The sequence below is a fragment of the Entelurus aequoreus genome, linkage group LG23, assembly GCF_033978785.1.
Source record: "Entelurus aequoreus isolate RoL-2023_Sb linkage group LG23, RoL_Eaeq_v1.1, whole genome shotgun sequence".
NCBI lineage: Eukaryota > Metazoa > Chordata > Actinopteri > Syngnathiformes > Syngnathidae > Entelurus > Entelurus aequoreus.
In genome coordinates, this window is record NC_084753.1 from 17,558,258 (window position 1) to 17,581,110 (window position 22,853).

The 22,853-nt window shown below is 42.7% G+C and overlaps 1 protein-coding gene across 1 annotated transcript in view; it reads left to right on the forward strand.

Annotated features, from left to right (window-relative positions):
* The window catches only part of LOC133640755 (formin-like), a 95,312-nt gene that overhangs the window by 26,499 nt on the left and 45,960 nt on the right, over positions 1-22,853 (forward strand). The window contains exons 5-6 of the mRNA XM_062034338.1: positions 1,960-2,065; positions 9,364-9,425. Of these exons, the coding sequence (XP_061890322.1) occupies positions 1,960-2,065; positions 9,364-9,425 (168 nt within the window). The remainder of the gene's footprint in view (positions 1-1,959; positions 2,066-9,363; positions 9,426-22,853) is intronic.

Genomic DNA, 22,853 nt, shown 5'->3' on the forward strand with positions numbered 1-22,853 from the left:
GTTTCCACTTGTGGGTTGAGAAAATGAGTGCTCTGGTTTTACATGAGGGAGCGTTGCATGGATGCATGTAGTCTCTCTGAAGAAACCGGACTTACAAGACAGTTTAAAACGTTGTACGTCTGAGTAACACCTACCAACAGAAAATGGAGCCACAGTCGCCCGTTCTTACGTTTTTCCGGACTTTATCAGAAGAACACAATGCAGATGCAACACAGGAGGATGCTGAGATGAAGACAAACAAGGATTTTAAGGCACCTCCTGTCGAACCCAGCGATACTAACTCTTGCTCGTATGTTATATTTCTTGTTGGACAAGAAGAAAAGACAACCTCCGACTTGGAGGTAGAAACTGAAGACCAGACAAATCAATGTGATGCAGCAAAGGAAGGCGATGATACAATAAATGCTGAACAAACCACGGCTGTAAAAGCTGAAAATAGCTCCTCTGTGCTCGGACGACAATTGAACAGAAATCACCCTGATAAAGTTCACTTGTCTGAACGTTGTAGCCCGGCACGAAACTCACAGGACGAAGGTCAAACCAAGCAAGTCGGGTGTGAACTTTATTTGACAGAGAGTACAAATTCAGATAGTGATTGTTATGAACCACGGAACTACAAGCAGGATTCTGCAGAAGAACCCAACCAGAGTGTGAAGTCTGCAGGTTCTCAGGAGGAATACACCACCGCCAGGACTTTAAACGATTTTGGATGTGAAGACTCTGTTTTGAGGACAAGTCCCAAACGTGTGTTGATAACTGTGACTCGGACAGAACTAGCTGTTGAAGATGTGGTCAAAGACGACCCAACAATTGTGCAAGCTGATGAGCTCTGCTTGAAAAGTGACATTTTTGACGACATCACTCCAGGACCAAAGGATAATTCGACAATTATTGTTCAATCATTTGCAAACAATATTCCTCTAGCTGGATCCATCATCTCCAGAGCCACCTTTTCCCCAGGCTCACCCACGGACAAGCAAGTCCAGCTCCCTGCCCTCTTTAATGGTCTAAAGGTCCTGAGGAAGAGCGTGGTCAGATCCGCTGCAATCTACCCTGAGAATCAGGTTGATCCAAAAGGAAACTTGAACCCGGATGAGGATGAGCGCGAGGAGGGGAAGGAACTTCTAGACAAAGATCCAGCAGAAACTAGAGAGAATATCACTGACAATGGTAAAGAACTTGACACTGAAAAGGACATCTCAGGCTCATTTGAGTCTACCAAAGCACCTGTTTCAGGTGCGGAAGCAGCCTTTCATGCCTTCAAGGCCTTTTTCACCCCAAAGCCTTTGAAGAAGGTGGAATCTGATGCAGCTCGCAAAAAAGATGCACTGAAAGCATTTTTTGAGAGAACTTCCAACAAGACCCCAGAAAAGAATGCGGCATCTAACTCTAAAGTAGGAATAACATCAGCTTGTGTACTTATTGTATTGTTAACGTAAATATTTATGGTTAAATGCTTTTAGAATGTGCATCTATGTGAATTTTTTTTATTTATTGAATTATTGCTAATTATGAATATGTGACCTTGACAAGACCACGTTCTGTTAACTTCTTGGTAGTAATCATAATCGACTGCAGCTGAGAAAATAATTTGTTTGACTCAAACATTGAGTCGGTTTTTTGGGGGATTCTAAGTGCGGGGGTTTTACGGGAACATTATGGCGTTCCTTGGATGCGTCATTTTTTCTTTTGGTCTTTGAAATGACAAATGACAAACTTTTCCCGAGCTTGGAAAGCTACTCCAGATTTCAGGGTGAGAGAGAAACAGTATCTCTGTTCTTCTATATGATAAATGTATAATAAAGAGTCTTTGAAGTCTCAGGATTGACCAATTATTAAGAATAATTGTAAAGCCCAATGATTTTGATGCATATGATGAGTTTATGTAAACGTTACCTCAACTGTTAATATTGTATCGTCTTTGTCTTTGTTGTTAATACTGCTATTTGGCTCCCCCAGTCAGAAGCCTCCAACCCAGTAGAAGGAGAACGAACGCCTGGACATCTACAAGTCGTGTGGCCTCCACCCAAAGAGGAGAAAGTTGGTTTAAAGTATACTGAAGCAGGTAATCCTACAGATTCATTTTTTTTCATTCTGCATTCAGTGAAACCGCTGGAGTTAAACGCGACTGAGGTCGTACAATTCTGAATTCTACCAAACGTTTGGTGAACGAACATGCCTCTGCGTTCACATGAAACTTCAATGTCATAAGACGTCAGTGTTCCTCACACTAATAAGCACCTCTTTACCAAAGTTAAAGGGAAAAAAATCTATTTTCTAAAATGTTGTCCATCATCCACGTCTTTCCCTTTGCTTTGTGTTCTTAAGAGAAAAAACCTGCTAATACGAGGTGGCTAACAAGGCAGGTAATCTGGATTCATCTGTTTTGCATGCCGTGACCTGCATATTAACCTAGCTATAGCGACATTGTCATGGTAAGAGCTAACACAGAGGAACTACTTTTCTTGCGTTGTGACACATGCCCTTGCCTCACACTCCTCCGATTACTAGTGAGTAGTCAGCTACTAGCTTCGACTTAGCAGTCGTTGATGCTAGGTAACAAATCATACATCTCACCTGTATAGTAGAAGGTAGTGGCATCAAGCCGAGAAGTTGGACTGCATTGCTAGGAAGCATAATTTACCTGACTAGTGAAGATTATTCTGCTCAAGGGGCGCACAAGTGCTGAAAGATACAACCATCCCATCAGTGAAAGCAGACAGTGTAACTCACTGTGTTATGTTGTTATTTGAAACGTTTAGCGACAGTGCTACTTAATAACAGTCCAAGGTTCTCACCAAGTCTGCCACTAACTGCCATTACTGGTAGCAAACAACGATTGCTAAACACTGTAAATATGACATGTTCTTATTACATGAATATGCCTGTTAGGGATGATGTTTGATAAGGAATTATCGAGTTCGAGCCTATTATCGAATCCTCTTATCGAACCGATTCCTTATCGATTCTCTTATCGAGTCCAGATAGGTTGTTGTGTATGGAAAAAAACACACAATATTTGGTTTAACAAAAGCTCACTTTTATTATATAATAAAAAAATAAAATCTAATAAATAAATAAATATTGACTGTTACCCACCTAAAAAAATAAAATAAAAAAAATAAATATTGACTGTTGTTACCCAAAGTATATTAAGTGGGATTTTTCAGAGAAACAAATATATACAGTAACACAAAAACAACCTGTCTCTGTGATCACTATAGGTGTATAAATAATAATATAGTGTTAAATAAAATCAGTCCCTTGGGCACAAAACTGAAAATAATACAGCTCTCCAAAAAGTGCACTTCTGCTGCTATTTGACATAACTGTTTGTTATGATGCTTTGACATTTTTGCACTTTATTTCTTTATTGAAAGAACATTCTATGAAGAGAAGAGTTATTTGCAAATGTGGTTACAATGCTAATAAATGAAAAGTTAAAGCTAAAAAAAGAAATACACTTTATTGAGTTAACATTATTTCTTTATGGGGGAAAAATGTTATGAGCTAGAGAATATAACAACTACACTACCCAGCATGCAACGGGAGTTACGAGCATGCGCGGTAGCCCCGAAAAGTGTTGCATGTTGCCACGCTGTGAAAGTAAACATCAAGAACTCAGCCAACACGCCTCGTCTGCATTATTTATAATTAGACAGACAACACATCTACAGTGTTATTTTGTTTTGTTTACAAGGAAAGAAAAACAAAAGTTAAAAAAGGGAGATATGTTGTGTATATATATATGTATGTGCTGCGGTTGTTTTAAGAACGTTGCGACAGCTGCCGTAAAGGAGGTGCGTTGCTATGTTTCCGGTTGGTCGTAAAAGTGTTCGTCATGTGTTTTACCCTGCTAAAATCTCTCAGTAAAGTTATTCGATGGATTATAGCTTTTGTTTTGAACTTTATTACACCTTGGAGCGCTTTTTCCCGTCCATTGTTTTCCTGCTTTCGCTATCTGCGCCTAATGACTGAGCTACGTGACGTCATTTATTGTGATGTCCCACGGAGCATTTCTGGTCGGGACGGGATTCGAATAAAGAATCAACTCTTTTCCTTTACTATAGTGGTCTCGATAACGGGTACCGGTTCTCAAAAAGGGATTCGAATCCGAGGACTCGGTTCTTTTCTTATCAAACAACCGGGAAAACCGGTTTCGAGTATCATCCCTAATGCCTGTTCCTACATTACATACATACTTATAGCATGCATATAAAACGTTGTTGGAGGTTTATGAATGTGTTACGAATGTTTTGTAGATGTTATGGGGTGGCGTGGCTCGGTTGGTAGAGCGGTTGTGCCAGCAACTTGATTCCGCTTCTGCCATCCTAGTCACAGGCGTTGGGAAAGACACTTTCCCAAATTGCTCCCAGTCCCACCTACACTGGTTTAAATGTAGCGTAAAAGAGCTACTCAACTAGCGTCTCGCTGGCCACATCCGGCCCGCCAAAGCTTTTAGTTTGGCCCGCCGGACTACACCCAAATAGGCTTGATGAAACCATTCAAAGCAGGATCGCTCATGTATGTAGTACTCCTGCCACCCTGCGGGGGGCAACAGCGAATCATGTGTGTCACAATGAAGCAGCAGTTGGTGAGTAGAAGAAGATAGCACTATCAACCCTGAAAAAAATCTAAATAAGCCACAAAAATCTGACTTTTAACAGCAACTGGACCACAAAGTATGAATGTATTGAAATTGTTGACTTTTTGATGTCATTTGTATCCGTGGTCGTGTGGTTTTTGGCTGTTTGACTCTGGCAATCAAAACTGGTTAAATACATGTAGACTTAGACTTAGACTTCCTTTTTATTGTCATTCAAATGTGAACTTTACAGCACAGATAAGAACGACATTTCGTTACATAAGCTCATGGTAGTGCAGGATAAAAAAGCAATAAGGTGCATATATAAATAAATAAATATATATAAATAATATATATAAAATAAATAAATATATATAAATAAATAAATAGATTACTGTACAGATAAATATATTGCACTTTTTCACATGCATCCACGTTTATGGATGTATGTTATATTATCTTTTTTATTCCAGCGAGTTAATCCATTTTGGGGGGAGTTGAGGGGATAATTATGATGCGTTCAAGAGTCTTACGGCCTGAGGGAAGAAGCTGTTACAGAACCTGGAGGTTCTGCTTCGGAGGCTGCGGAACCTCTTTCTAGAGTACAGCAGTGAAAACGTAGCGCTGAATTTGAACAGCAGAGGGCCATAAAGCTACACCTTAAATTTAATTGTGTTAAACCACACGTGTGTAATATTTTCTGTGTAGTAACACTAAACCTTCTATTTTATATATGTAAAATACACATTGGACATTATACATGTTTAATGTTTATATTTTCAATCTTACAAACCTACATAAGGAAATACAACTGAGGAAAAAAAAAGAATAAAAAAAGAACATCAATCGTAAAGAAACCTTAGCTTCTGTTTATTTATGCTGTTAACTATCTGGTTAGCTGCATACGCTGGAAACAAGTAGCGAGGGCAGAATAATGACTATTGACAGTGCAGTGTGAAAACTGATGGAATATAACCTGCGGTGGCACTTTATAAAGAAACATCCAAATTTTGATGGACTTTTAAAAATATCAACTTCATTATGTAGTTGAATAGCCCAGATGTAGATAATGGGTTGTACTATGTAAAGCGCTTCGAGTCACTACAGAAACAGCGCTATATAAAGATTTTTTTCTTTTTTCTTTTTAATTGAACCAGGAAAATCCCATTAGAACCTTTTTTTTTCCAAGGAAGTCCTGGCCAAGAGGCAGCAGTTACACTTACATTCACATTACACATTAAAATGACATAATTCACTTCACTTCCCTAGAACGCTTTGTAGGCAGAATATACATATTCCCAGTAACTCCATTGTTAGCTGCCTCTTACTGGCAGTTTTTCACTATTTAGAACACACATAAAAGGGAAGAACGTGTGTTCTTGTCTCATAAGAATTGTGGACGATGGGCAAATTAAAAAAGTGCAGTTTTCCTTTAAAGTAGTTTTATTATTTTTATAATTAAAAACAGTTGAGGTCTTTTCATACTTTAAAAGGGTGAAGCAGACCTGGGTTTTATTACATTGTTTTACCTCATTGGCTCTACATTATACAGAACACAAGTTGTACTGCAGAGTGGGATTTAGGTCAAGATATGCTTCTGGAACATGTTTGACCAAATGACATACAACTCTGGTTAGATTAGATACAATTCAATAATGAACAATGGTGATTTTGTAGGGACTGTCATAACATTAGTGGTCATTTATGAATTGTGTCACACAAGCTAATAACATCCAGTATAGCTCAATTATATTGTCTGACAATTGTATAATATAGCATATAGTAATGCAGACAATAGGAACCATTAGACCCAATTTTCAGTATAGACTTAGACTGAGACAAACTTTATTGATCCACAAGGGACATTGTTGGAGGGCACTTAAGAGCGTGGGCAATACTGCAAATTTAGGTATCGATCAAGGACCCTATTACTGACACTGATACTGAGCCCAATACATTTTAATTGATCATTTTCAAGACTTTAAATGATTTTGTTATTTTGCCTTTAACTTGTTTTTGTATTGTAAAGTTTTATTTCGAACATGTTCTAACAAAGAAGAGTAAACAAGACGACAAATAATGAAAATAAAAAAGTAATATGGTGATTTGTTGCGAACATGTATACCCGAATGCAGCTGAGATAGGCTCCAGCACCCTCCGCGACCCCGAAAGGGATAAGCGGTAGAAAATGGATGGATGGATGTATACCGTTAAAATGTTTACATCACATGTTTGCAGTTTCACATTCTAACATGTCCAAAAAGGAGTAGGAGGAAGCAGAGCTTATTTAATCATTCCCATTTTTTGTTTGGAAATAATTGTTTACTTCCTTTTTCAATCATTCACATAATTTACTGAAAATTTGATGAAATGTGATTATGTGAATCAGATTCAAGATTTTATATCAGTATTCCTCCTTCTTGTACTTTGTAAACACTTTTTAGTTTGAACAATTTCTTAAACTGGATCGTATTAGTACATTGACTTCTTTGCTTATTACATTCTAATTTCACATACTGATATGCTAAAGGTCTTAAGTGTTGTGCGTGCAACAAAAGGATTTTGTGATTTTGCCTTAATTTGTTGCTCATGACGCTGATCAAAATGAAATACAGGACAAATATTTTAGGCAAACAAAATATTTTTTCCCCAAAAAACTTTTTATACACATGTTACAGGTTATATATATTTTATTATTGAATGTATCAAATGTGATGAATATTTAATGGACCACAATGAAAACAAGTCTTTTGGCTTTTTGTGCCATCCATTTGCCTTTTTAAAGCATTACATGGATTAAATTCTTTAAAATGTCAATAAACTTCTCAATCAATCAATCAATGTTAACAATACTGTATATAATTACAACAATATAAGGCAATGTAACAGTATAAAAAATATGTAATTATTCCCATATTTCATTTTGTTACAGCATGCAATTGTTTGAGCAAAAAAAGTAAATACTGTTGAGCAAAACAAGTAAGCGAAAGCAACCTCTACAATGTGATCTCATTCAAATTATTTGCCTCCAAAGCCCTCTGTACAAAAACGTATTCCTTTTGTTTGTAAACATTACAAGGTTATATAAGTATGAAATGTCAACAATGTAACAATATGAGCAACAGAAAGTACCATGATATTTGTAAAAAAATAAAATAAACATAGAAGTGAGATGAAAAATGTCGATTTCATTACAAAAGTATTAATCCAATACTGATACTGCTATTGGTATCAATAACATTGTTATCAAATTTTGCGACATCAAAAGTTTTTTAAAAACATTCTACAAAAAAATTTCCTAAATTAAGCATTTTCAAGCATAAAAATGGCTAAATGGACTAAAAAATAGGGCTCTCACAATGTTGAAAATGTATTTAGAAGGTAGTAAACAGTTTATACGTTCGAGTTATGAAAATGTTAGATTTATAATTAATGATTCCTACATTGCGGAAATGTGTTTATCACGATCATGTCTGGAACCAATTAACAGTGATAAACAAGGGACGACTGTACTTGGATTCGTTCGCCCATTCTTACAGCAAACTACAACCCCAATATTAAACACATTTCTTACACCCCACACACTATCTACCAAAGTAAATCATCATCTTTTTAAAACTATTTTGACCACTGCTGTAATATTATTAAGCGTTATGATGATCATCAGAAATAAAAACACATTTGTGCTGAGAATATTCTGTAGATGTGATGCAATTCCAGACAAAACATACAGACACTGGTGATGTGTGCAGTCATAGATTGTATCAAACGGTAAATTAACACTCTTCTCCCAAGGTAAACACAACTCCGCCCTGCAGGAGTCCACAGCAAACAAACCCGGGACACGTTGTAGCAGGGCTTCTCGCCCTCCCTGTACACAGAACACGCGCTGTGCGTAGGGCCCCGCGATCCGTTTGCGTGAAGAGGCACATGTAAAATGTCAATGAATGACTCACACGGCGCTTCATATGGAATTATACCGAAAAAGTATTCCTAGCCCCTTCCTGCTCAGTCACTGGTAGGTATGTAAAAGCAAAAATGCGATGACATCATCACACTCCCACATTGCGTTATGCAACGTAGACAAGTTAAAGTTAAAGTTCCAACAATAGTCACCCCCACACACTAGGTGTGGTGAAATGATCCTCTGCATTTGACCCATCTCCATGTTCATGAGGGGAGCAGTGAGCAGCAGCGATGACCGCGCTCGGGAATCATTTGGTGATTTAAACCCCAATTCCAAACTTTGATGCTGAGTGCCAAGCAGGGAGGTATCGGGTCCAATTTTTATAGTCTTTGGTATGACTCGGCTGGGGTTTGAACTCACGACCTTCCAGTCTCAGGGTGGACACTCAAAAAAAATGTCCTATCAATTTATTTTAGTCCAAAACATGCAACAAATTATATTCAAACTTCAGTAGAATTATACAAAAATAATTTCACATAGAATAAAAAAAATAAAAACAAAGTGGAAAAAATGTTATACAATTTTGCTTAGGGACCATATTTAGCCAGAGGTTGCCCAGCCTTACAGTCTTAACAGACTTTTTCTGACTGCTGCTTTCAAATACTGTGCTACCCGTACTTCTTGGGCGTGCGCAGTCACGTCAGCCTTTGCTCTGCTGCCCTCAAGTGGCCAAAAACTGCCAGTCAACAAGAAATAAATAATGCCAGTGAGCTCTATTGTTATCAATGATCAATGGAACGCACCCTATATCTAACTGGTCGTTAAATCATCTTATTAATTGTAACTTTTTTTCCAATTCTGTCTGTTTCAGAGCACCAGGCTGCTCTTCTTCAACTGAAGAGAGAATGCAAAGAAGAAGTGGAGAAGTTACAGGTCAGTGCAGGAAAAACAGCAAAAACCAGCACTGAAGAAAGAAAGAGAAAAAAAGAATGTATGATAAATAAATTGATAACTCAATGAAATCTAACAAAAACTTGTAATGAATGTAAGAAATATATAATATATTTTTTAATAATAATGAATAAATAATAGCAGATACTATGGTTCTATATTATGATTCAGATTTGACTCGTGTCAAACTCAAGTCCCTGGGCCAGATGGGTTCGCCACATTTAAGTGGCCAGCGAAAGCCTGTAAATAATGTGTCGGGGAAGTTTGTTTTTATTGCTAAATGTTTACATTTTGACATAAATAAATAACATGCAATTGCATATATTTATAATGATCTGATCATGAAACAAAATATTTCAAACGTTTTTGATATTCCATCAGTTTGTGAGTTTAAAAAATATGTTACATGAGTGAAATATACATTTATATTCATATATATTCACAAGTGGCCTTACGAGGTCAGCCATGACTACAATGTGGCCCTTAGTGAAACAGAGTTTGACACACCTATACGTACAGTACTATACGAGAACATCAGAACTCCAGTTAATGAGGAGAAGATCCTCCGAAAGTGTGCTTGCGGATGGGAAAAGGTGACCACGTACAGGGGACTGCGAATCCACCAGGGGAAAGCAAAGTGTGGTCAGAGAGGCCAACAGCAACCTTGCACCGCGGCAGCGGGTGAGACAAGAGGGACCAGAAGCCAGGTAGAAAACCACAGTGCTAACGGACCCAATGTTGCTGAAAGCACAGATGGCACAGAGGAAGAAAGCCCCTCGGTGGAGGCTGAGCCCCCACGTGAGCACCAAGACCCAATCTCTACCATCTCACACAGAACAGAGCCACAAGCAGAGACCAAGAAACCAGCAAGAAGGAACAAGCTCAAATGGCCAAAGGCAAATGAAGCAGAGGCATGGCGTACTTTGGATACAGACCTGACCAAGATCCTGGAGGAAAGGTTGCATGGAGGTGCCGAAGCTAAGCTTAACCTGTTTGGGGACATCATATACCAGACCTGCAAAGACAGGTTTGGTGAAATTATCTCCAAGCAGAGGACTGCCCCAAGGGAAATGGGGAGGAGGGAAAAGGAGATCGCCGAGCTTGTGCGAAGACGCCGACAACTCCGCAAGAACTGGAGGAAGGCAACCCAGCCAGAGAGAGAAGGTCTGAAAGTCCTGTGGGAGGAGGTCAGGCAAAGGCTATCCAGGCTCCGCAGAGCTGAACGCATCCGCAAGCGTAGCAAACGGAAGCAGAAAGAGCGAGCCAGCTTCTTCAAGGATCCCTTCAAGCACGCCAGACAACTGCTGGAGGAGAAAAAGTCCGGGAAGCTCGAAACCACCAGGGAGCAAATGGAACAGCACGTCAAAAGGCAGTACAGTGATCCGCTAAGAAACGTCCCATTAGGAACACCAGGGTACGTGCCCCGGCCTGCGCCACCGACAGCTGAATTTAACATCATGCCCCCCTAGCTCAGCGAAGTTAGGCAAACCGTGAAGAAGGCAAGGTCCTCATCAGCACCAGGCCCCAATGGAGTTCCCTACAAGCTCTATAAGAACTGCCCCAAGGTACTTGAACTGCTCTGGTATCTAATGAGAACTGCCTGGAAAAAGCAACTCATTCCAGCGGAGTGGCAAAGGGCTGTAGCGGTATTCATCCCGAAGGAAGAAAACTCCAAAAATATCGGCCAATTCAGAAACATCGCCCTGCTGAACGTAGAAGGAAAAATCTTCTTCTCAGTGCTGGCCAGAAGGATGACCACCTACCTGCTAGAGAATTGCTACATCGACACCAACTGCCAGAAAGCAGGAGTTCCAGGTTTCCCAGGATGCGTAGAGCACTCTACGATGATCTGGGACCAGATCCAGAAGGCCAAGCGGGAGAAGACCGACCTGCATGTCATCTGGCTCGATCTCGCCAACGCGTACGGATCGGTCCCACACCAGCTGATCAACTACGCCTTGGAGTTCTTCCACATGCCACCCTGCATCAAGAACCTGGTAGCGCTTTACTTCAGCGATCTGCAGATGTGCTTTGCCCTCCAGGACTTCACCACCGGGTGGCAGCATCTAGAAGTGGGAATTGCAATGGGGTGTGCCATTTCTCCAATCTTGTTCGTGGCAGCCTTTGAGATAATCCTCATCGGAGCAAGGCAAATGGTTGGAGGAATCAAAACACCATCTGGTCAGAGGTTACCCCCATTGAGGAGCTATATGGACGATGTCACCAGCCTCCTTCAGACAGCAGCATGTACATCTCGACTGCTGAAAAGGGTGGATGAGTTGACATCATGGGCCAGAATGAAGATCAAACCCTCCAAATCCCGTAGCCTGTCACTCAGAAGGGGAGTCAGAAACGACAACACCATCTTTGTCGTCGGGGGAGAGAAAATCCCCCTCCTGTCTGAGCAACCCATCAAAAGCCTGGGGAGGCAGTACACTGCAGAGCTGTCCGATAAACAGATGGGGAGGACTGTCATGAAACAACTCACGGACGGCCTGGCAAGGATCGACCAGAGCCAACTCCCTGGAAAGTACAAGGTCTGGTGCTACCAGTTCATACTCTACAGGAGGGTGATGTGGCCTCTGAAAATGAGCGAGATCCCCTCATCTGCCGTGAGTAAGATGGATGGAAAAGCCAACTCATTCATCAGAAAGTGGCTGGGACTACCACGGTGCCTTTCAGAAACGGGCCTCTTTGGGAAGAACGCACTGCAGCTGCCACTGCAGTCTATCAGTCTGGGCTATATGCAGGAGAAGTCCAGGCTGGTCCTCGAACTAAGAGAGTCCACTGACCAGTCAGTAAGGAACGCCAATGCCAAGGTTCCCACTGGCCGAAAGTGGAAAGCCCAAACTGAGGTCGACCGAGCTGTCAGTAGGCTGCATCACCAAGAGCTCATGGGCAGAGTCCAGGCAGGAAGAGCAGGGCTAGGATGGGGAGAAGCGCCTCGGTTCTGGTCTAAGGCCAACCGCAAGGAGAGGAAGGAGATGGTGGTGGCGGAGGTGACGAGGATGGAGGAAGAGCGCTATAAGATCAAGGCCGTGTCGCAGGGCCGACAAGGAAGGTGGACAACCTGGGAGGGAGTGGTCAACCGGAACATCAGCTGGTCCGACCTGTGGAAGATTCCACAGGCAAGGATCAGCTTCCTTATTCGTTCAACCTACGACACGCTTCCCTGTCCTCGTAACCTTCACCAATGGTTCGGGAACGAGGAATGCTGCTCACTCTGCAATGCTCCCAACGCAAGCCTCCAGCACATCTTGTCGGGCTGCAAGACCGCACTCTCTCAGGGGCGCTATAGATGGCGCCACGACCAGGTCCTGAGGAAACTAGCGGAGGTGCTGGAGGGGTGTCGACAGGGCAGCAAAGAATCACCACCAGCAGAGAACCATACCAGCTTTGTCACGGAAGGGGGGGGGGTCAAAGATACATCAGGCCAAGAGAGACAGCAGCAAGGCCCTTTTCCCCAGACCAGGAGTGGGACATGAGGGTTGACCTCAATAGGCAGCTCCGGTTCCCCACGGAGATCACCACTACATCTCTCCGCCCGGATATTGTAGTGTGGTCCAGCAAGGCAAGAGTGGTGCACCTTATTGAGCTGACCGTACCATCGGAGGAGGGGATCGAGGCCGCCTTTGAGCGCAAGAAGGCCAAGTACTCGGAGCTGGCTGCTGAGTGCCGGGAGGCTGGCTGGAAGACAACCATCTACCCAGTAGAAGTTGGCTGCCGAGGCTACGTGGGGCTGTCAACCACACGCCTTTTGAGGGACGTAGGAGTGACTGGAAGAAAGCTGAGAAAGGCCATAAAAGATCTGGCAGAGGAGGCCGAGAAAGGCAGCTTTTGGCTCTGGCTGAGGAGGAAGGACAGGAGCTGGGGAAAGAACAACTAACCCCGATAACAGCCGCAGGGGGTAACAGCTATCAGCTGCAGGGGGTGACAGGGAGACGTCCCTGTCACTGCTCCGCCACCAGGAGACGTTCCAGGATTAAAGGAGTGAAACGTTGGTGAATGGTGGTTCCTGGCTGATGACCCTGCAGCTGACCCGTGGGCACTGGAGGAGGTGCGACAGGCAGCAATGCCAAGCAGGAAATACTACCTACCTGTTCATTAACTGAAGTTCTGGAAACCCCAGTGACTACTGTGAACAGGGCAGTTGGAGTCCAGGGAAGACTGGAGGACAGCCAGGAAAGACTGGATGGCAGCAGGGAAAGACCGCACCGGGAGTGGACGGCTAGTTACCCAACCCACTGGTCTCTCGCAAGAGGGACACCCACCTTAACTACGAAGAAATCAAGAAAACAACCCGCAGGCCCTCCGAGAGGCGGGATGAAAGATGGGCCTAACATGACGGACCACACGGTAACGACGATGGCAACGGAAACGGATAACGAGAACATCAGAACTCCAGTTAATGAGGAGAAGATCCTCCGAAAGTGTGCTTGCGGATGGGAAAAGGTGACCACGTACAGGGGACTGCGAATCCACCAGGGGAAAGCAAAGTGTGGTCAGAGAGGCCAACAGCAACCTTGCACCGCGGCAGCGGGTGAGACAAGAGGGACCAGAAGCCAGGTAGAAAACCACAGTGCTAACGGACCCAATGTTGCTGAAAGCACAGATGGCACAGAGGAAGAAAGCCCCTCGGTGGAGGCTGAGCCCCCACGTGAGCACCAAGACCCAATCTCTACCATCTCACACAGAACAGAGCCACAAGCAGAGACCAAGAAACCAGCAAGAAGGAACAAGCTCAAATGGCCAAAGGCAAATGAAGCAGAGGCATGGCGTACTTTGGATACAGACCTGACCAAGATCCTGGAGGAAAGGTTGCATGGAGGTGCCGAAGCTAAGCTTAACCTGTTTGGGGACATCATATACCAGACCTGCAAAGACAGGTTTGGTGAAATTATCTCCAAGCAGAGGACTGCCCCAAGGGAAATGGGGAGGAGGGAAAAGGAGATCGCCGAGCTTGTGCGAAGACGCCGACAACTCCGCAAGAACTGGAGGAAGGCAACCCAGCCAGAGAGAGAAGGTCTGAAAGTCCTGTGGGAGGAGGTCAGGCAAAGGCTATCCAGGCTCCGCAGAGCTGAACGCATCCGCAAGCGTAGCAAACGGAAGCAGAAAGAGCGAGCCAGCTTCTTCAAGGATCCCTTCAAGCACGCCAGACAACTGCTGGAGGAGAAAAAGTCCGGGAAGCTCGAAACCACCAGGGAGCAAATGGAACAGCACGTCAAAAGGCAGTACAGTGATCCGCTAAGAAACGTCCCATTAGGAACACCAGGGTACGTGCCCCGGCCTGCGCCACCGACAGCTGAATTTAACATCATGCCCCCCAAGCTCAGCGAAGTTAGGCAAACCGTGAAGAAGGCAAGGTCCTCATCAGCACCAGGCCCCAATGGAGTTCCCTACAAGCTCTATAAGAACTGCCCCAAGGTACTTGAACTGCTCTGGTATCTAATGAGAACTGCCTGGAAAAAGCAACTCATTCCAGCGGAGTGGCAAAGGGCTGTAGCGGTATTCATCCCGAAGGAAGAAAACTCCAAAATATCGGCCAATTCAGAAACATCGCCCTGCTGAACGTAGAAGGAAAAATCTTCTTCTCAGTGCTGGCCAGAAGGATGACCACCTACCTGCTAGAGAATTGCTACATCGACACCAACTGCCAGAAAGCAGGAGTTCCAGGTTTCCCAGGATGCGTAGAGCACTCTACGATGATCTGGGACCAGATCCAGAAGGCCAAGCGGGAGAAGACCGACCTGCATGTCATCTGGCTCGATCTCGCCAACGCGTACGGATCGGTCCCACACCAGCTGATCAACTACGCCTTGGAGTTCTTCCACATGCCACCCTGCATCAAGAACCTGGTAGCGCTTTACTTCAGCGATCTGCAGATGTGCTTTGCCCTCCAGGACTTCACCACCGGGTGGCAGCATCTAGAAGTGGGAATTGCAATGGGGTGTGCCATTTCTCCAATCTTGTTCGTGGCAGCCTTTGAGATAATCCTCATCGGAGCAAGGCAAATGGTTGGAGGAATCAAAACACCATCTGGTCAGAGGTTACCCCCATTGAGGAGCTATATGGACGATGTCACCAGCCTCCTTCAGACAGCAGCATGTACATCTCGACTGCTGAAAAGGGTGGATGAGTTGACATCATGGGCCAGAATGAAGATCAAACCCTCCAAATCCCGTAGCCTGTCACTCAGAAGGGGAGTCAGAAACGACAACACCATCTTTGTCGTCGGGGGAGAGAAAATCCCCCTCCTGTCTGAGCAACCCATCAAAAGCCTGGGGAGGCAGTACACTGCAGAGCTGTCCGATAAACAGATGGGGAGGACTGTCATGAAACAACTCACGGACGGCCTGGCAAGGATCGACCAGAGTCAACTCCCTGGAAAGTACAAGGTCTGGTGCTACCAGTTCATACTCTACAGGAGGGTGATGTGGCCTCTGAAAATGAGCGAGATCCCCTCATCTGCCGTGAGTAAGATGGATGGAAAAGCCAACTCATTCATCAGAAAGTGGCTGGGACTACCACGGTGCCTTTCAGAAACGGGCCTCTTTGGGAAGAACGCACTGCAGCTGCCACTGCAGTCTATCAGTCTGGGCTATATGCAGGAGAAGTCCAGGCTGGTCCTCGAACTAAGAGAGTCCACTGACCAGTCAGTAAGGAACGCCAATGCCAAGGTTCCCACTGGCCGAAAGTGGAAAGCCCAAACTGAGGTCGACCGAGCTGTCAGTAGGCTGCATTACCAAGAGCTCATGGGCAGAGTCCAGGCAGGAAGAGCAGGGCTAGGATGGGGAGAAGCGCCTCGGTTCTGGTCTAAGGCCAACCGCAAGGAGAGGAAGGAGATGGTGGTGGCGGAGGTGACGAGGATGGAGGAAGAGCGCTATAAGATCAAGGCCGTGTCGCAGGGCCGACAAGGAAGGTGGACAACCTGGGAGGGAGTGGTCAACCGGAACATCAGCTGGTCCGACCTGTGGAAGATTCCACAGGCAAGGATCAGCTTCCTTATTCGTTCAACCTACGACACGCTTCCCTGTCCTCGTAACCTTCACCAATGGTTCGGGAACGAGGAATGCTGCTCACTCTGCAATGCTCCCAACGTAAGCCTCCAGCACATCTTGTCGGGCTGCAAGACCGCACTCTCTCAGGGGCGCTATAGATGGCGCCACGACCAGGTCCTGAGGAAACTAGCGGAGGTGCTGGAGGGGTGTCGACAGGGCAGCAAAGAATCACCACCAGCAGAGAACCATACCAGCTTTGTCACGGAAGGGGGGGGTCAAAGATACATCAGGCCAAGAGAGACAGCAGCAAGGCCCTTTTCCCCAGACCAGGAGTGGGACATGAGGGTTGACCTCAATAGGCAGCTCCGGTTCCCCACGGAGATCACCACTACATCTCTCCGCCCGGATATTGTAGTGTGGTCCAGCAAGGCAAGAGTGGTGCACCTTATTGAGCTGACCGTACCATCGGAGGAGGGGATCGAGGCCGCCTTTGAGCGCAAGAAGGCCAAGTACTCGGAGCTGGCTGCTGAGTGCCGGGAGGCTGGCTGGAAGACAACCATCTACCCAGTAGAAGTTGGCTGCCGAGGCTACGTGGGGCTGTCAACCACACGCCTTTTGAGGGACGTAGGAGTGACTGGAAGAAAGCTGAGAAAGGCCATAAAAGATCTGGCAGAGGAGGCCGAGAAAGGCAGCTTTTGGCTCTGGCTGAGGAGGAAGGACAGGAGCTGGGGAAAGAACAACTAACCCCGATAACAGCCGCAGGGGGTAACAGCTATCAGCTGCAGGGGGTGACAGGGAGACGTCCCTGTCACTGCTCCGCCACCAGGAGACGTTCCAGGATTAAAGGAGTGAAACGTTGGTGAATGGTGGTTCCTGGCTGATGACCCTGCAGCTGACCCGTGGGCACTGGAGGAGGTGCGACAGGCAGCAATGCCAAGCAGGAAATACTACCTACCTGTTCATTAACAGCAGGGGTGAACTTTTACCACATACTGAAAAATCAAAAGGATGCTAGGGACATTTTGATATTTTAAATTTTCCAAACTAATACACTATATAACATTTAAAATATGTATATATTAAATAATTATTAATTGTCACATTATTATTTGAGTATGATAACTGTTGTCCAGTTGTTATATCTTGTTTTATCACAAATCTCAGTCTAATTTAGAAGAATAACATTAATTTGCAATTGCAGTTGTAAGTCCGCAACATTAGATATCAGTAGTGTATAGTTTATGATAATGTTGGCTAGTTAGTTGAATCCAGTCTTTTGTTGCGCCCTAAAAAGTATTAATACTCTAAGTCAGGGGTGTCCAAAGTGTGGCCCGGGGGCCATTTGCGGCCCGCAACTCAAGTTTTTTTGGCCCGCGGCATATTGTTGAAATAAAATAAGACAAAAAAACAACAGTAAAAATGTAAGCATAATACCATACCATACAACTTTATTTATAAAGCCCTTTAAAAACAACCACAGTTGAAGAAAAAAGGGCTGTACACCACAAAGAAATAGAGGAAAAGGACAAACTAAAAAATAACATTTAAAACAGAAGTAAAATACGCATTAAAAAAGCAAATACAAATTACCCTAAGAACAATTTGTTAGATAAAAAGCAGTTAAAGAGTTAAAAACCGTTAAAAAAGTTAAAAGTTAAAAACAGTTTAAAGTCTCATGCTGGGTTAAAAGCCAGTGAATATAAATGGGTTTTAAGAAGGGTCTTAAAAATAGCCAAAGAAGGGGTCTGTCTCACATGGAGAGGGAGAGGGAGATAATAAGCAAATATGGTAGCTAATTTTAATACTAATAATTCATACGAAGCAGACACATTGTTTTGTCTGTAAATTTATGTCTGTTTTAGATTTTTTTGTTTGTTTTTTTACAAAATAAAATATCAAAACGGCCCCCGCATGCTTTGACTCGACAGTGTGCGGCCCTTTGTGGAAAAAGTTTGGACACCCCTGCTCTAAGTGTTGTACTTGTTACGCACCTGCTGTTTGATTGTAACATGCATTTTAGTCATAGTTTTCATTAACAAATTTGGAGATGTTGAAATTTCCATGTAACCTCGCTAATGCTAATCAGTAGCATGTCAATAGCAAAGCCAATGTATATTAGCATCAAGCTAGCACATTTGTTGAAAAGTGGAGCTTCACTTTACTTAAGTTAGAGCATTTTTTGAGTAAATTTCTTTGTTGGCATTGAATATTGCAACATTACCTCGAGGTAGTTTGGCTGAGTCTGCTCTCAGTGCTGCTGAAGTGATGGCATAGTGGCTAAGTGCACTATGCGACGAGGTACCGCAACATGTCATCGTCCAATAGTACATGAATTGGACCGGCGGGATTTGGTCAGTGCCACAAAAGTACCGGATTTGGTACCCATCCCTACTTATAGAACAAACACTTTGTAGGGTTCAACATAAGGCCAAACTCACATTCAGCTTCATGGCAAAGACTACTTCCTAGCTAGGCAACACACTTTACTTTAAGCCTATACAGTACTGCTGCGCGCAGTCAAGGTACTGTAACATAGCACCGTTTGATTTTACGTAGGACTGGCGGGATTAGGTCGATGCCAAAAAAGTCCTGGATTCGGCACCCATGTCTAGTTACATTACAAATTTTTTCCCTTTTATTCCAGTTGTTGTTTTTTAGTATTTTTTGGAATAGTATTTTTAGAAAGATTTGCTACGGCCCCCGGGAAGCGCATTGGACCCCCCTGTACTATAGTTTAATACACAGTTTCTTAACCTTTTTGACCTCGGGGCCAAACTTTTCCACTACAGATTTTTTAAATCGAATCGTATTCAATAATTAAATCTAACCTTCTTAAAGTGTTCAACCCTGTCAAATGATACAAAAGCATGTGTTAATCAAAAAGATTATTATCAAGACTTAGGTCAGGCTGTTAACAAAGATGAATACTGATCAAATATACTTCAAAAAGGGACTCATAAAAACTGATGAGAATACATTTACATATAATCACGCAGTGCAACATTTTTTTTAATTGAAAATATGTTTAAGTACTGTCAATAAGAATAAATTACAAATAAAAATTAGAGCTTCACTACTTCAGTGATATTTTTTGCGCTCAATAAACTTCTCAATGACTTTACCTTCTGTTTGTCTGATTATGTCATTACTGCCACAAGTGTTGGAAAAATGTATTAAAAATGAGTACTGTTGCGGCCCATGTGGACCACAGTCGAGAAACAGATATTTTTTGGCGACCCTCTATAGTGAAGTTACAGTTCTGTTTCTCATGAACCTCAAAGTTTCGCAGTTTTTGTTAAATTTGCATATTTACACTTTGCCACATTCAATCTGGCCCGCCCGACTTTCCCAAATAATTGTTTTAGATCTTTAAGATGGAAACTGTAGCTGCCATCATGATGTGCAGTGATATATTTTCAAATGACCGTAAGTCTTGAACTATACGAAGTATTTCCATGGTTGGAATATGTTATTTTGCATGATATACTAGTTACTATGGTCATCTAAGTCATAGCTGCTAAGACGAGGCAACAAGCAATGTGGGTGGGGAGCGTTTCCACAGAGTGTTTCCAGAGCGGCCAACCTGAAATGCGGGTGTCAGGGACAGACGCGGAAGGAGATTTTTACAACAAAGTTATAAAGCTTAGTGATATATCAAATTGTAGGTGTGTTTTTTTTTTTTTTTGCCCTTTGTGTTCATATTTCGCTGTTTGTTGCATTTTTGTTGCGTTTCGCTTCATTGTAAAATATGTCGATCGAGAAGGGGGGTGACGTTCATATGTTGTCAATATTCAGTGTTTTATCGTTCATAGTTAATATTGTAAATCCCACATTCTTTATTTTCATGTACATTCTGGGTGTCTCATTCGGTAAAAAATCTGTCATAACGTTTTTAGTAGAGATGTCCGATAATGGCTTTTTTGCCAATATCCGATATTGTCCAACTCTTAATTACCGATACCGATATCGATATCAATCGATACCGATATATACAGTTGTGGAATTAACACATTATTATGCCTAATTTTGTTGTGATTAAACAATGTAACAAGGTTTTCCAAAATAAGACAACAACTTCAACTCAAGTTATGGAAAAAAGTGCCAACATGGCACTGCCATATTTATTATTGAAGTCACAAAGTGCATTATTTTTTTTAACATGCCTCAAAACAGCAGCTTGGAATTTGGGACATAATCTCCCTGAGAGAGCATTAGGAGATTGAGGTGGGCGGGGTTGGGGGAGCGGGGGGGTTTAGGTGTGTGTGTGGGGGGGGTGGGGGGGTTTGAAGTGTGGGGAAGGGGGGGTAGCGGGGGTGTATATTGTAGCGTCCCGGAAGAGTTAGTGCTGCAAGGGGTTCTGGGTATTTGTTCTGTTGTGTTTATGTTGTGTTACGGTGCGGATGTTCTCCCGAAATGTGTTTGTCATTCTTGTTTGGTGTGGGTTCACAGTGTGGCGCATATTTGTAACAGTGTTAAAGTTGTTTATACGGTCACCCTCACTGCAACCTGTATGGCTGTTGATCAAGTATGCCTTGCATTCACTTGTGAGTGTGTCAAAAGCCGTAGATATTATGTGACTGAGCCGGCACGCGAAGGCAGTGCCTTCAAGGTTTATTGCCGCTCTGTACTTCTTCCTACGTCCGTGTACACAGCGGCGTTTTAAAAGTCATACATTTTACTTTTTGAAACCGATACCGATAATTTTGAAACCGATACCGATAATTTCCGATATTAAATTTTAAAGCATTTATCGTCCCTAGTTTTTAGCATTCAATCAGACATTATTGTGAGGTTTAGGTATTAGTGTTCCTACAAATAGGACCCAAGCACACATACTGTACAGTAGATTTTAACAGCTTACATATATGTTAGGGCTGTGAAACTTTGGGTGTCCCACGATTCGATTCAAAATCGATTCTTGGGGTCACAATTCGATTCAAAATCGATTTTTTTTTTCAATTCAACACGATTCTCGATTCAAAAATGATTTTTTAAAAACTTTTTATAGAAACAATACACAACAATACCATAATAATGCAATACAATTTCAAAACCAAACCCGACCCAGCAACATTCAGAATAGCAATAAACAGCAATTGAGGACACACAAACATGACACGGAACAAACCAAAAGTAGTGAGACAAAAATGAATATTATCAACAACAGTATCAATATTAGTAACAATTTCAACATAGCAGTGATTAAAAATCCCTCATTGATATTATCATTACAAACATTAATAAAATAAAAAATTACGAAAAATGAACAATAGTGTCACAGTGTCTTACACTTGCATCGCATCTCATAAACTAAATGTCTAATGATAATGTCAATGAGGGATTTTTAATCACTGCTATGTTGAAATTGTAACTAATATTGATACTGTTGTTGATAATATTCATTTTTGTTTCACTACTTTTGGTTTGTTCTGTGTCGTGTTTGTGTCTCCTCTCCATTGCTCTGTTTATTGCAGTTCTGAGTGTTGCTGGGTCGGGTTTGGTTTTGGAATTGGATTGCATTGTTATGGTGTTGCTGTGTATTGTTGTGTTGGATTGATTAATTTTAAAAAAACGAAACAAAACAATTTTTTATAAATAATACATTTTAAAAAAAATAGATTTTTAAAAAATGAGAATCGATTCTGAATCACACAACGTGAGAATCGCGATTCGAATTCGAATCGATTTTTTCCCACACCCCTAATATATGTGTATACATATATGTATGTATACATATATATACAGTACAAATGTGTGTGTTGTGTGCGTGTATATATATATGTATACATGTGTGTGTTGTATATATATATAGATAGATAGATAGATAGATAGATAGATAGATATACCGGCCCCAAGACAAATTTTTTTCTCTAAATTTAGCCCACCCCCCTTTTCCCGTGTCAAAATAATTGCCCAGGCCTGGCCTCCATAAATCAAATCACCAACTCAAAACATTCCCCTTTGATATATTCATATGAAATGAAAATACTGCCAGCCAAAATGACTATACTTAGATGCAACTCTGTACCCCGCCTTCTGCCCGAATGCAGCTGGGATAGGCTCCAGCACCCCCCCCCCCCCCCCCCCCCCCCCCCACAACCCTGAAAGGGACAAACGGTAGAAAATGGATGGACTACTTAGATGTTCAACCTTAAAACTTTAAGTAAATATACTTTTCTCTTAACAGTCACATTTCTGATTCTCACGTTTGGAATACTGTTAATGAAGTACAACGCAATGGAATAGGAAATCCCAAAATGTCAGTTAGCGATCATTTTAACACATAAAAATATAATTGAAAACATTTGGACGCATAACAGACTTTTATCATGTACAGGGAGCCAAAAGTAAATGAAGTTTGAGCCTTTTAGACAAATCACACGACTTTCACTGAGCGTTGTCGGTAGCAATT